The following is a 16,530-nucleotide window of genomic DNA, read 5'->3' as shown; positions in this document are numbered from 1 at the left end:
TTACGAATTTGTCTTTAAATGTTGTAAAGAATATGTAAAATATTTAGTACCTACATAAAATTTTAGTAGGCAAAATAGATTTTAGTAGGTTTAAGATAAATGTTGGTTTAATAAAATTACATACAATACTTCTGTTTATGTTTCTAAGGATTATATTTTTCCAAACCTAAAATTATTTTCTATAAAACTAATGTGGTATTATGTACGCGTATGCATACAGGAATAAAAAATATCGTAACACAAAAGAAAGTGAATAAATTAAAAATGATGGTTTGTTATTTTCTACTGATTATTATTTAAGTTTAGTTTTTATTTGATATTCATTGTTGCTATACTTATGCTTTTGTTTTGTATTATAAAAACACGAATGTTTTGAATTTGTAAATGAAAATCTGATCATCGAATTTATAGTTATTTAAAGTATTTTGTTCATGCATTTATTTACTTATTGAGGACAGAGTTTTTATTTACTGTAACAGCTTTTTCAGACCAAAGTTACTGCTATCACTTATAAGAGTTTTAAGTACAGGTTTAATGCAGTAGTTTTAAGTGATTTCTATCATTTTTTTCTAAAAGGTCATTTTTTTACTAGTCAAATTAAGATTTAATTGATAGTTATTTATAGCTGTTAAGCTCTTCTGTACCTTTGACTTTGACAGGTCAACTAACTACGAGAATGTCCAAAATATTAAACAAAATAGTAATAATTCTATTAAATAATTAGTTCTGTTTTCCACAGATGCAATCTAGAGTGAGCTGTTATTATGAAATAAGTTCATTTCTGATTTTTAATCCAGATTTTATGGGATCATTTAAGATAATTGTTGCATTTATAAAATTACTCATCACTATTTTTTCCCTTTATTTCTCTTCATTATTAATATATTAGGTTTAATAAGGAAAAAGGAATAATGAAAAGCATTATTATTTGTAAAAGTTATGTGTTATTATATACAGTGCGTAAAATAAAAAAAGTAAAAAACCTGAATAACTCTTGATTTAATGATTGGATTTTACTTACTAGATCTCAATCTAAATGGTTTGAGGGCCAAACTTAAAATATGCTAATTAGTTGGTGCAGAAGATATTTTTTTAAGTTATGAAATCGGGCAAACGTGCTTCCTCTACCTACATATGTATATGTTGTTGTTGTTGAATTTGGATATTTGTCTCTCAAAATATGGATGGTATTCACAATATGGAAATTAAGATCCCAAAATCTTTTTTAGGTTGAAAGTTTGGGCTCCTTTATTTAATTGCAGTTTTCATGCATTTCGCCATGTCTCGAAAACTTTTGAAACGAATTGAAAAATTTTTGCACTTAATAATAAAATTCATTAACCTAAAAATAATTCCCTGTCAAAAATAATTTTTTTAAAATTATTTATTATTAATAGTCGGAACAATTTTGAATTCAAAAATATACAAACTATTATATAATTTTAAAGAATATTAATTTAAATAGTAAAATACAAAATTTGAACAAAATCTGTCGAAAAGTTCTTGAGAAATTAAATGTTAAATATATAACTTTTTTAAAATTGAAAGATTCAGGTTTATTTGATTGATTTAGTACAGATTAAATTTTGTATTTTGTCATTTAAAATGACATTTGTTAAATTTTCAATTTAAAGTTCTTTCGAATATTCTCGAAAATAAAATAATATAAAATAATTAATACTTCTTACAAATTATTTTTGACAAGGAACTATTTTTAGGTAAATGAATTTTATCATTGTGTGCTAAAATTTTTAAGTTCGTTTGAAAAATTCTCGAGATATGGTCATTTATTTCGAGAGTCAAGAATTCGAATCAATTGAAAAAAAAAGGTATGCTTTTTTTAGAAAAAGTACGTGTCTGTTTTTCTAATTTAAAGTATTTTGAGTCTTAGTAAATAAAAGTTCAAACTTTCGATAAAAAGTTATTCAAAGTGTTTGCTTTTTTGCAAATACACACAAACATAAGTCATTTTTTTAAAATTAATTGAAAAGTTTTCAATTGATTATATTATTTAAAAAAAATTTTTGGATTTAATTTGAATAAATATTTTTTTTTACAAAAAAAATTTGATTTTATATTTTGAATAAACACGTGACTTAGTACTAGATATATTTTTTATTGTTAGAGGGGGGAGGGCACCAAAATATTTTCAGTGCTTAGGGCCTCAAGAGGTCTTAATCCGGCCCTGAATACACTTACCTTAAAAATGACGCAATCTTAACAAAATGCTCCTAGAACAGCAAAATTCAACTTCATTCAAAACAATAAGTTGCTAAGCTTGTGTTCTAAATCTGTTGCCATCTTTGATAATTTTAATCTATTTAAAAAAAAATAAACATATTTATATTTTTTCAATCATGTGGATGTCAAAAGAGCCATGAGACTGAATATTATTCCACATTTGAGATGAAATTATTATTACTTGACCTTAGTACTTCTTAATGTTACTCACACATCGTAACTAGTTGTCATAAAAAAATTGGAGAAAAAAATCTATTTTAGCTTTTTAGACAGAATTCTCAGTACTTAAAAAAAATTCCGAGTCAAAGTACTGTCATCCGCACTCAGAGTGCAGGTATTTTTTACTGTAGAATCCATTTTTATAGGAACGTCTGATATCTGATTTACCGGAACATACGAAATATCTTATATACTATAATTTTTGCAATAACAATTACAATAAAATTATGTACCATATTGTACCAAAAAGTACAGTACTATAAAAATTATGGTACAATATTTTACAGTAAAAATGGATTTTACGGTAAAATGAATTTCATGTATGGTGCACCCAATGTATCAGAACTTTATGCCGTAATTTGATCTAGACTTTTTTGCAGTGTAGAGCACTTGAAATACTGGACAGACATGCAAATGGCCTTTTATTAAATTTTTTAAAAATAATAAAGAATATTTTGGTATGATTAAGATCAGAAAAAAAAATTGACGCTATATTTCTAACACTGTATAAGTGCGCAAAAATGTGAACAAAACAATTTTTTAACTGTTCAAACAGGAATAAAGAGTTTGATTTGGAAGCCTTGATATCCCAAAATTTGTTGAATCACCCATATGTAGCTCCTTACGTTTGGTTTAAATTGATTCAAAAACTCATGAATATAATCATGAAGGGAAAATGTTGAAAGATTTTTAAATAATGCATGAGTAACTTTAGCGAGAGATCAGATTTAGATAATGATAATTTTAAGGTTATTAAGGTTAATCTTAAAATTAAAATCATTGGAGATCATCATTATATAATTAGTAGTTATTAATTGATTTCAATGAATAATTACTTTTTAAATCTTTATTGTTTCATTTCTCCCTTTACAATTTTTTAAAAAAAAACAATTAGATTTAAAACGACTTCTTTCAACTCTTACAGTATGTAACGTTGATGTTTTAAAAATGAAATCACTTGGTTTCGATGATAAGTATGTCATATTCTAGGATATATATGATCCGAATTATTCCTTTTATTGATGATCATTATTTAGTCACGTAATACTACTTCACGGATCATTTCTTTGTGATAATTTGAGCAAATTTGATTCATTCAGTTTATATATTCAGTTTATATATAGAAAAAAGTATTTATGTACAAGGAATCTTATATTTAGCTTCTATTACATACAATTAAAGCCATTAATAGCATCCAAAAAATAGTTCCTTACCTAAATTATGATTATTAAATTGAACTAAACATTGTCTGAAAAAGATCTGGTGATTGCATATATATATATATATATATATATATATATATATATATATATATATATATATATATATATATATATATATATATATATATATATATATATATATATATATATATATATATATATATATATATAAAGAGAGAGAGAGAGAGAGAGTATATACAAAATATTGGGGAAAATATATTACTTATCTTACTATTTAAAATATATTAGTGTTCGGATATACGAAGAACCTAAAAACAAGAAAGAATTAAAAATTACATATTTGCATAATTAAATGCTATCTCATACTCAAACTCATCCCTATATAAATATTGAAAAATGCGTTTTGCATCAACAAATGATAACTTTTAATCAGATTTGTAGATATTTATATAAATATTAATAAAATTGCATGACAAAAGAAATGCTAGTTAATAAAAAAAAAATTATTATGAAATGTATATAATTCTTTTAAAGAGAATATACACCTAATAAATAGTATTTAGGTATGTAAGCAAAAATTAGTACTACTACTAAAAAAAAAATATGTATTTACACAAATAAGTGATTATACGAAATTGTAAACAATTATCTTCCCCACATTTTGGTAATTTATCCATTTTCACGCTGAATAGTAAATTCAACCAAAAGCTAACCTCTCTGTCACCTGCGCGAAATCTGCTATTATTTTTTTTTTTTTTAATGCGTCATATAGGCGGGTTCTCCCCCTCATCATTCCCCACATTTTAACCTCGGCACGTGACCACTCACCTGGACACTTGAAATGAACAGAAGACAAAAGGAACAAAATGAGAGGTCCCAACCTGTATATGTCAAGAATTGCGCTTACCTGCAGCAGGGGGTTGGAGTATGCAATATGCCATGACCCTATGATTCTTCATTTATATTTGCTTTTCTCAAAGTTCTTTTCCCATAAGAAAATTACATATAATTTTCGGACTTTATTTACTCTATTTTTCCCGGAGTAAATAATTATCAATATTAAAATATAGTTCTGTGGGAAATTGTTACTTATGTAATTGGTAACTGTGTTACTGATCGTAAGTGAAGGACTAAAATTTGGTTGTATTGTTTTTTTTGTTTTTCTTTTTCATTTAAAGATAAATATTATATACATTGGGAAAAAATAAGATCAAAACCACCAGAATATGGTACAATTTACCGTGTTTCTGGCTCTATGTGAACACGAAAAAGATTAATAGTTTTTACCGAAGCGTTTTGATGGTAATGATTTTGATAAAATTAATGGTAAAATATAGTTTTATAATATACGATAAAATTTTGTGAATATGGTAAAACTTGGTAATTTCAAAATAATTCCTTATATAATATTAGGTCATGGCATAAAGGCCATTTTTTCTGTTAAATTTACTTTTCAGTCTTGTAGTTTTTACTAAATGTGTAGTAATAGGAATTAGTATAACTATAATAACACAGAATTTCCGGTAAACCGTTGCCATATGAAGTGAAAAATTAGCAAATTAATAATTTAAATACCGTATATTTTGGTTTACTTAACCAAATTTTTGTGGTTTTTACTAGAAATATCATTACCACACTGTACTGGTAATTTTACCAGAAATTTTGTTCTCCGAGTAGGATAAAATATTACATAAGATAGTAAGTATAATATGAGGATAATGTAAGGTAAATTTTTATGACTAATTTGAGATTAAAAGGGCAACATACCACTGATATTAGTAGAAATTTTTATCACCTTTTAAAACTAAGACAATAAAAAATTTTAAGAAGTAAATTTGCATTTTTAAAATGTCTGGAAACTGCTCTCCTAGAATATGAAGTCATATGGTCTTATTTCCAAAAATATTTATATAATATTAAATTTTCTTAATGTTTTGATAAATAATTTTTTTATTTGCAATAAAATGAAATAATGAATCAAGACACCACTATGAAAAATATTATATTAATATTTCTAAATAAATTATTTTATTATAAAACCAGATAATTTTATTTAATGTAAATCAGACAATTTTTAATAGTTAAGTTAAATTTAAATTAAAATTTCTAATTTATAAAAATAAAACATCTGAATTTGACTGTAAATATATTTTATCTCTATTTATATCAAATGGAAAAATAAGGCAAATAATTCCAAGTACAAAATACATACATCCATTTATCGGTTTGTTGTATAGTAAACTATGATTTTACTCATCTAGGCTGTGTAGCGAATTTTTTTTCTTCTAATTATGAACTGTACAATTAAATCCGGGGTTCCTTAAGTATTAGTGGTGGACCAAACTTGTGCTGCAGATACTATTAAGATAAGTAGTAGAAATTTCTCTGAAAATTATTATTTAAGAATTTGTATTTTAAAATGCTTAACTTCTGTTTTTTAGTAAATAAAATGTGATTGTAAATGTAACTTGGAAACGAACTACAATACATTTGTTTGCATAGTTTCATCCCAAAAACTATAATTAAGTTGTACAAACAAAGTAATTATGTATTTTATTTAAATAGGAAAGCTCTATTTAATTTGTTTTGTAAACAAACAAAACTTGTTTGAATATCGATTTACAGATATCGATTTTTTTATTGCATGGATTTTTTTTCAAATTAAATGTTTTCTAGTTGTATTTCTTGATAAAATGACATCCTGGTTAAGTTTTAGCAGTAAATTCTAACTTTATGTCTAACTAACTTAGTATGTCTTTGTTTCTTCTAAATTTGAACCCTGTTTGTCTGAGAGTTTGATCAAAACTTGGTGGTGAACTACGGAAATTACCATAAAATCTCGTTCTAAAAAATCTAATCTCTTGTTCTAAAATCCCGTTCTCAGTATTATTTAAACAGGTTGTTTTACAAAATGTACTTATTCGTGATATTTGTCTTCGAATATGTTTATATTCACACTGTCTGGTTCTTTATACTGTTTTCTGATTAATCTATTTGTTTCTGCAGTGTAAGAAATATCGGATTAAATTGCGCTAAAAAGTACCAGCACTCCGAGTGCCGGGACTTTTTACCGTAAAATCCATTTTTATCGGAACACGTTGTGAAACAAAAAATCTGATGTACCATATTTTTTACAGTAATAAATACATTTAAATCACTGAATCAAATAAATATTACTGTAAAAATTCTTATATAATACTTTACGGAAAAATGGATTTTGAGGTAAAATGGATTTTTTGAAGGATACACTCGGTTACACAAGTGTCGGTCAATTTGATCCGGAATTTTTTACAGTAAGCCACCGAGGATTTGCTAATTTAAAGAAAATAACAACAATGCTTTTACGTTTTATGTAAATAAAATAAATAAAGAAAAAACATTTTTATGGATTGAATATTTTTATCTGTCTATACTTTTCTGTAATATTGAATGCTTCTTTGCATCAATAAATGTTTTTGCGCTTTAATATAAGTAATTATTCTTATTTTTAAAATTAATTCTAGGAACTTCAAAACTATTCTGGTCTTAAAAGCCAAACAAAAAAAAATTAAGAAGCAATGAATTAAACACAAAAAATTATTCCAAATTAAATTTAAAATAAATGAAACTAATAGTATAAATTTTACTAAAATGCAATAAATGTAATAAAACTGTCTTCTTCAAGCTAGAAATACTTCAATCTAAAAAGTTCATACAAACAAATATTTCAAAGATATTTGGGTTTATTTATTTCCGAAACTTTCATGTCTACGAGTATGAGTTTTATCGTAGTTTTAAAACAGTTTTCTAGAATATATTGATGGAAAGCAGATGTGAAAGAAGGGTGGAATTCTTCAAGACGTTCATTACAGGACAAGACCTTTCAAGTTAAGAAAGGATAATAGATAATGATGAGTCTTTCTGGTCGGTTGAAATATTAGAGGAAGGATTAAATTTTAACGTATAAGCGAGAACTTAAATCATCCTTAAATCATATTGGTAATATGATTTTAAAAATTAATATTAATTCTCTGCATGGGTTTGAAGGATTTGAACTTTTTAAGAAGCAACTACAATTTATTAGATATTCATTAAATAAATTTTTTTTCTTGTAACAATAAAAAAAAATTCTAAAAGTTGATAAAGCGTTTTATTACTAATAATATAACAAGCCAAATTTTTCAAGCTACAAAATGGAGTAAATAAGCTGAAAAATCTTTTAATTAAAACTTATTCTCCTGGAAATTTTAAAATTTGATGATTTCCATATTTAAAAAATATAATAACTAAAACAATTGTCCAATTATCCAGACATTTCATTGGAAATTTGGAAAACGTGTTATGATTAAGTTCATTAATTAAAATTTAAATTTCATGAAAATTTTTCAATGGTTTCTGAAATTGATTATGGTTATATGCTGATGAACAAAGCCTCTTGAAATAATTAAAAAGAAAAAATCAAACTTTCTTTTTTTTTACCAGTTTTCGGAGAAGTAATGACGTGTACTACAAATGATTGATACAAAGCATTTATATTTTTAACAAAATGTTTTCCAGTCTATAATTTATTTCACTTCTTATACTAAAATTAGATAAGTTGATAAAGCTAGAAGCTATTTGCACAATTATTTACCATAGTTGCTTTTATTTTTTTTCTTTTGATTTACTATTGTTTTATTATCTAAGAACTTGAACTGAGAATCATTTTTCAAACTCGAAAATATTAAAACAACATATTTTTTATGCTAATATCTTGATTAGATGTTCAGATAGTTCAATTCAATTCCGATGTTCCTTTTGTTTCTCGATTACTAAAGATGATTTTTAATTATTTTACGAAAATTCCCTTTTACTTGATCTTTTATTGAGATCTTCAAGTGTAGATAATGTATCATGATGAATCTTCAAGTGTAGCCGTGATGGCTCAGGGGTTAGAGCATTCGCCTTCCAATAAGGTGAACCGGGTTCGAATCCCAACAACGGTTGGTTGATACGAATTTCGCATCCAGCTTGCACCGACCACAGGACTGACGTAAGATATCCTAAGTGGTAGACGGATCAGTTGTTAAAGTCCCCTTGCAGTCGGGCTAAACCTGGGAGGTTTTCGTAGTTTTCTTATCCATGTAACGCAAATGCGGGTTAATTCCATCAAAAAGTCCTCTTCGAAGGCAATTTTCTCCCAGTCCTTGATCCAGGAGTTTCCTTATCTTCTGGAGGTTCAAAATTACAAGGTTATGAAGTTGAACCTTAGTAGTAGTAAACTCAAAAAATTGGGTTTGCTGTTCAGCGACAGTTATGAAGAGTAGAAAGTGAAATTTATCTTATACTGACTTTCTTATGCATAATTCTGAACTTAAAATATATTGGGGGGGGGGGAGAGATTCCCTACTCTCTGTGCTCGCCAACCATTGTAATTGAGTTCGCAACATTTTCGGATTACTTCGCAATTCGAGCTCGCATCGCTTGTTTAACGGATTCTAAATTTTAGTTTTGCTTTGTTTCCATGCTGATACTTTTATTCTAATGAATCTCTGAAAATACGTAACTTATGCATTCTGTGAAATTTTTGATTTATAAACATTTCAATCAATTTATATACATTTGATTTGGTTTGCATGCATTTCAATGCAAGCATATACATGAAAAATAACATATTTGAAGAGAATATTTTCTAGAACTTCTCCATGTATAGAATTATAAATTTCGTAATTTGAATACTCTGAACATTATTGAACTTGCCTAATTTAATAACAAAAATTAAACAAAATATATAAAAAAAATTACATAAATCGATCGATTATATAAATCGATCCTTCTGATTAACTTACAGATCAGTTTCTGTTTCAACTTTTAGTTTAGCTTCAACGTTTAGTCATTTATCATTTTTTATTATTTTATTTAATAATAATCGGGAAAAAAATTAAATTGTGAGGTATACAATTTTTTACATCGTTTAGAAGTATTCAATTTAACATAGCGAAATGCTGATTTTGGGCGAAATTTGTCGAATAGTTCCTGAGAAATCAAATTTTAACTACACGACTTTTCTAGATTTTCTAGATATATAGAAAGATTACTTACTTTCTTTATATATTTTAGTTTTCAGTTCTTTATTGCCAATGCGAAAAGGAATTTTTATCAGCTGAATATGTATGTATATATATTTTTTTTTTTTTTTGCTGCGTACATTTTAAAAAAGTTAATTAAAGAAGCTTTTTGTAGTAAGAAGACTTAAATAGGAAAATTGCAAAATACATGTCACAAGGAAGACCTAAAACTCCATAACATTTGTCCTCTAGAAACATCATAAAACTTATTTTAAAAGAAACTTTTTCATATGTCTTAATATTTAATAATTAATATTATGCTTTTACTTAGCTTCAGTAGTTTTTTATTTTTGTATATAATTCAAAAGTTGGAATAGAACGACTAAAAGAAAAATAACATATACAAAATAAATAATTATGTTTATCTTTAAAAACATCATTTTTTATTCAAAATTTTAAAGATTTTATGTTTATGGAAATTTATTTAAAAATATATGTTAAAATAATGAATTTAATATTATGAAAATATCCGTTTTTTAATTTATCTAAAAATCATTTGTTTAATAAAAGTTTGGTGTTGTTTAAGTTTTTCTTATAGATGTATGTTGTTGATAAATAAAACCCAGAGTTCGAATAATACATAGTTGTAGCCACTGCGTTGTTTTAAGTCTATAACTTTAGCTGTTATTATTCCGAATTCGAATAAGACACGTAGCCACGTTATTTATGTTATTTTAACTGATGCATAAATCCATATGTACCACAATCAGTGAGTATGAAAACAAAAAGAACAATTATCAGAATTCTGATATAAACTCAGATTCTTTCATATACTCCAATAATAAAGGGTTATACTCAGATTAAAAATTTTAAGTCTATCATTTTAGCTGCTATTATTCCAAATTCGAATAAGACAGGAATAAGAGCCTCCATGTTGCTTTAAATGATGCATAAATCAATATTATACCAATATTATACTTTGTACCGTTACTTTTCACAAAAATTTGATTACGTTATGATCTTTTTTCCGACTTATTAAAATGTTATATAATTGTTATAAAATGTTATATAATGTTATAAATATTTGCTAAATTACAATGTTAATTTTACATTTCTGAAACTTAATTTATCTCAAGATAATTTGAAATCAATTAGCTTCATCTTATATATTATAAAAAAAAAAATTTTGAAAATTATCTTAATTTAAAACTCTAGATTCTACCTTTTTATATTAAATCAATTATAATTTATAATGCCTATTTTTGAATTCTTTATTTTAACTATTGAAATTTCCTTGAAATCAAAATACTTTTACAATTCAAACTGTTTATATGAATAACAAATGAATTTATTTACTAATATTCCTTATAAATGCTTCTGTATAGCTAGTTTATCCTTTAAAAAAATTTACTTATATCAAATTTTTTTAAAGGGAATATTACGAGGTTCTTTGATGTGATTGATTGAGAGGTATAAGAGGTTTTTTAAATTTAAGATACTCTTTTTTAATACACGCATTTAATGAAATGCAATAAAAACTACTAAAACGCATACTGAATTGTCCTTTTTCTTCAATTTACCGAATTAAGTTTTTTTTAAATGTTATCCAACATTTGTTTCAGTTTCTTGTTACTGAGGTATGCCTGTTAAGACATAGGGGTGCGATTGTTCTTGTTTTCCAGTGGCGCCATCTATGGCCAAGAATTCAACTTCTGCCACGCCCATACGTCACTCCCGTTTATAGGGTTAACTTATTCGTTCAATTGTCATTCATCCACTGATCGTAAATTCGACCTGAATCAGAGAACGAAGTTTTTTGATAAATATTTTAAATTGTGAATTCGTTGTTTTCATTACATTTTAAAATAAGTTTTAAAGATTAAAATATAAATTTTTCTGTCTGTGCTTTTTGAGCTAGGAATAAATAAATTACTTGATGAATGCATTTTCTAAGCTTTTCAATTGATGTGCTTTAATGAAAAAGCTTTTAATTATTTTCATATTTTGATGTGCAACTTAAATCATGAATTTCTTAAGAGTTTAAAATATTAAAGGTATATAACCATAAATGTATCATTTAGATTTTTTTAAATAATTTTTTGAGAAAATTGAGGAGAAAAATTGTTTTTACATTACACTTTGCATCTCAGTTTTACTTTGTTTGATAAAACAAAAACAAACAAAGAAATTCTTATGGATAAATCTGTGGATTAAAGCATAATTTTTAAGGCAACTAGAAACCAAACAGAATAAACCAAACTAAACCTTAAAACCAAACAGAATTGAAGCATGAATCAAAATGATTAATATTCTAATATAATGTTATAAGCAGTTTATAATTTGTTTGAAATGAGATATTATTAGATTTAGATATTGACATTTCAACATTAAACGCATTGAAGCTAATTTTTGAACATTAAATATATTGAAATATTAGCTTTTAATGCTAAATATATTAAGTTATTTCTTTGATGAAATATATTGAAATATCAGATATGCTTTTTATATATATCCTCATACTATATTATATATTCTTTTATAATAGTATATAATTTCATGTAATATTATTTATGCTTACATTATATATGTCCATGTTATCTTTAAGCAAAGATGAGTAAAACTTAAAGAAAGGATAGACACAGACATTTTTGAGTGCTATTACATTGACATGAGAAATAAGCTGAGTATTTTTTTTTCTCTATTATATAGCTAAGTGAAGGCTTAATTGTATGAGAAAGCTTCATATATAGCAACTATAAATATAACCTAGCTTCTCCCTCGGGCTTTATAAAGACTGCAAATTATTAAAAAAATTCTAGAAATTCATTCACTGCTATTTTCAGAGAAAATAGTTGGTCCAAGTCCGATTTTCTAGCAGGACAATATCTCCCCTTACGCTGAAGAATCTTAACTTCGGAGATTTTTAGATAAGAGGATGAATTTCATAAGCAACCTGCTTTTTCCCTTGACTTTAATCCCCAGGAAATCGTGCGGGAGGGCTAGTCTCAACTGGGCAATATATAGCAGAAAGGACAGAAGTTGGTAGCAGAACTGAAAGCTGCCGTTATTGAAACCTGGGCCAAGCTAATGTCCTCCAGAGTTTAGTAAATTGTACACAGCATGACATATTTCAAATCGCATATAAGCATGATGGATATATAAGCACGGGATATAATGAGGGGTGACTTTATTTAGATGGGTCACCTTTTTTTTCCTTCCATCCTCTTTAATTACTTCGATGTTCTTTTCCCAATCCAGTTGAGGGTTGAGGCAGGAAATAAGTTACTCCTCTTAAATGTGTATATAAATATAGACTTTCTTAATATATATGTTTGGTAGTTCCCATTTGTTATCTTTGCTTCCAGTTGTGTCTAGGAATCAAGGTGGATTTCATTTAGTTGGGACGAACTATGCATATATATATATAGCCCAATAAAGACAAAAAAAGCATAAAAAGAGAAGATTAATACTAACTTTTAAATAAACTATGAAAATAAATTTTGAAGTTTCTAAGGATTCCAGTAATATTTTTTTAAAAAGAATTCTTTGATAATCATTATTGCATAAGTCACAAATATTTAAAAACAGAAAATTTTTAAAAAAGAAATTTTTTTAAAAATAAACATCAACTTCTTTTATTCGCTTCCTTATTCGTGCCCTCTCTACAAGTCAGTCTAAGTCAGTCCCTATATCCTATTCGCGCGATGCTTACTGGCAAGTGCGATGGGCCGCAAATAATCCCAAGAACACCCAGATTGGTTTCCGTGGCAACAATTCGGAGGACTCCGGTGTCGAATAGCGAGTCCTTTTCTAGCTGACGTCAGAGAATCATCGAGAGAGCGAGTATAGGCCACCCCATGCACACAGGCAGAGGCCCTGAGTGCCGTCAACCATCCACGCCGCCAAGTTCAGGCCGCTTGCTTTACTTCTTTTTGTTTCTTTTTAACTGTCTCTTCTTCTCTTTAGAGAGATTTTTATTGACCTCTTCAAGTCAGAAAATGTCGCCTCTCTTTTCGTAATTGAATTTCGGACAAACAGAAAAACCCGGACTCTATCGAACTGTCTTTGTTTGTGTTGTTTTTGTTCTGTTTTTTCCAAGTTCCGGTCAACGTGTATTGAATACGGAGAAGTAGAATCTATATTCATACTTCTAAATTATTGCACTGCTTAGAGGTTTTTAATAAGTGCATATTTTTTTTAAATATACACTAATTAGCTTTGAAAGTGTTTAATGATTAGCAATTAGAAATTGACCCGAATTATATCTAACAATTTTATTAATGAAAATAATCGTTTTGTGAAAAAATTTCAGAATATCATTTTGGTTGCAAACTGAATTATATTGTGTTATTTCCCTTAAGATAAACGTTAGTTAAATTTTCATAACTATTTAAACAAATTGAGGTCTGAAATCTATGGCATCGATGCACCTTGTCTAGATAAGATTAGCATTCTTGTGCTATTAACCATTTCTACATGGTAATGACAGCAGGAGGCAGAAGAGGTATCCGGCCGGACCCTCACCGATCACCTCCGGCAGGATCTCTTGCCTCAGGTCCCCAAGATATCAAACCCTATTGTCCACCTATGTTGTATCGTAAGTAATAATATCAACTTCAAATATTTAATAATTATTGCTTATAAAATAATATATTACATATTATTGTGTTGTGGAAGTTAAGTATTTGAAATAATTTTCAGATGTAATCTTAAATGCATGTTATTTTTAAATTTAAAGCTGTTTTCATTTAATATTAAGTATAATTTGTAATCATATTTTATTGAGAAATGTGTTATATTGGCTTTTAAATTTTTCTTAATATGCAATATTTAATTAAAAAGAGATGTATATTCTTTTATTCATAAAAAAGTTTTAAGTACTGGTAAACAATTTCAAAAACCAATCCTTTTGAAAATCATTTTATGAAAACAACATAATTTTTTCACTTTAAATTATTTTTTGACAAAAGTAATGAGACATTTTTTGGGTTATTCTACATGTATAGTTAAATTTTGCATTAGTAGAAAGCAATTTTTGCCCGAAGTTTATCCATATGTTATAATTTAAACTGGTTTTATTTATACACATTTTTAGATTTTCCAATTTTACTCATTTTTCTGTTTGTTTTTAAAGCATTTCATTAATTTTCAATCAGTGTTTGTTAATTCCTGCAAGGGTAAATATTTTTGATTTATTTCTAAGACTATTTGGTTTATTTCTGGATTGAAAATTTTGGATTGGTCTTGAGTTGAATTTATTGCTTCTTATGGGTTAGAAATTGTGGTGTTGATTTAGTATTTGATACATAAATTGTTATACATAAATTGTTGAAATATTTGTCGCATGTTTTGTTATATGAATATTTATTCTTATTTGCCTTTTATGCTAAGCAAGAACAACTAAGAGCTATAAAATCGTTTAAAAATAAAGGATAGTTTTTTAGATAGTAAATTCAGATGATTAAAAGAAAACCTTTTGAGTTAAATATTACTGCTATTATTTCATTAGTTTATAAGAATCGTGTTATATAATTTATAGAAATTCAACAAATTTATTATAGAAACACTTTTTTCCGAATGATCATTGTATTTTAGAATATTCTTTTACAATCTTAAATCTCATCAATTTGATTGAAACAAGTCATTTTTATTACCAATTTAACGACTTATAAATCAAGTAGTGGGCAATTTATGGAAAAAATAATTTTTGTAAGGAGCAGTTTAAATTACATATCAAATTTATGAACTTTACACAAATGAGGTTTTCTTCTATACACTTCAATAAGAAATAGTTATATGCAGATGAAAAATTTAAGTATAATAACAGCTAAATTTTGAAAAATTTAGCTGTTATTATACTTAAAATCTTCAGCCTGTTAATAATAATGACTTAGTAACAGAATAGTTTTCAATAATGCCATCTTTTCAATAGTACGTTTGCAAATACCTCAGTATGGAGAGCAATAAACAATTTTAACTACATATGAAATGTCATTCTTATTTGCTGATTGTTTTCATTCCGAAATATTAATTTTAACTTGTCATTGCTCTTTGAAAAATATTTAAACTACAATACAAAATGAGTATTTAAAATAATAAATGTGTTAATATAAGTGATTGTAGCTTCGTCTCTGAGTGTCAAATCAAGATTATTTCGTACTTGTGGTATGCTATTGCGTCGTACTTAGACTCAGATTAGAACATATATTAACCAGTTACATAGTCTTTTATCAATCAGTTACTGAGCTTCGTTTAGGATCAGCAGGAAAAGTGAAAGATAATTTAAATATGTTCTTAAAATTGCGTAAAACGTATCATTATTTTTCTCTAGATTTTATTTTATCATAGTAAATGTGCATTTAAGTACTGAACGGAATATTTTTGGAAGCATGACATTCTCATGTATTCGTTGCATCAACTGAAATAGAAGGGGAGAAAAGCTTGCCGGATATTGAAGAAAAAATGCTTATTTAAAATATTAAAAGATAATTTATTTTATATTATAATATAGTAGTACTTTTTGTTTGATGAAAACTATTACCTTTATAGCAACCATCCCGAAGTGTGCCGGTTGTGAACAACCAATCCTGGACAGATTTATTTTAAAAGTTCTGGAGCGTTCCTGGCATGGAAAATGCCTAAAATGTATCGACTGTCAAGCACAACTCGCCGACAAATGTTTCGCCCGAAATGGTCAAGTTTTTTGCAAAGATGACTTTTTCAAGTAAGTATATCGATGTATTTAATTGAAAATGGTTATTTTATACTGAAATAACAAGAAAACGAACGAATATTTAAATTAATTTGAACTTTTTACTGCTTTAGCCATGTTTTCAAATGTTTGAATTTTTATTATTTTA

General features: G+C 26.6%; 1 protein-coding gene across 3 annotated transcripts in view; it reads left to right on the top strand.

Annotated features, from left to right (window-relative positions):
- LOC107445600 (LIM/homeobox protein Lhx3) overlaps positions 1-16,530 on the top strand; it is a 111,519-nt gene that overhangs the window by 80,919 nt on the left and 14,070 nt on the right. For 2 of the 3 annotated variants that reach the window (XM_016060032.4, XM_016060030.4), the window contains exon 2: positions 16,220-16,394. In XM_016060032.4, the coding sequence (XP_015915518.1) occupies positions 16,220-16,394 (175 nt within the window). Of the gene's footprint in view, positions 1-13,361; positions 14,268-16,219; positions 16,395-16,530 lie in introns of those variants that run through there. The other variant, XM_016060031.4, reaches the window with a different exon arrangement.

Source organism: Parasteatoda tepidariorum, chromosome 8 (genome assembly GCF_982258835.1).
Source record: "Parasteatoda tepidariorum strain Cologne lab strain chromosome 8, Ptep-v5.0, whole genome shotgun sequence".
Taxonomy (NCBI): Eukaryota; Metazoa; Arthropoda; class Arachnida; order Araneae; family Theridiidae; genus Parasteatoda; species Parasteatoda tepidariorum.
This window is presented reverse-complemented; position numbering and strand designations above follow the sequence as displayed.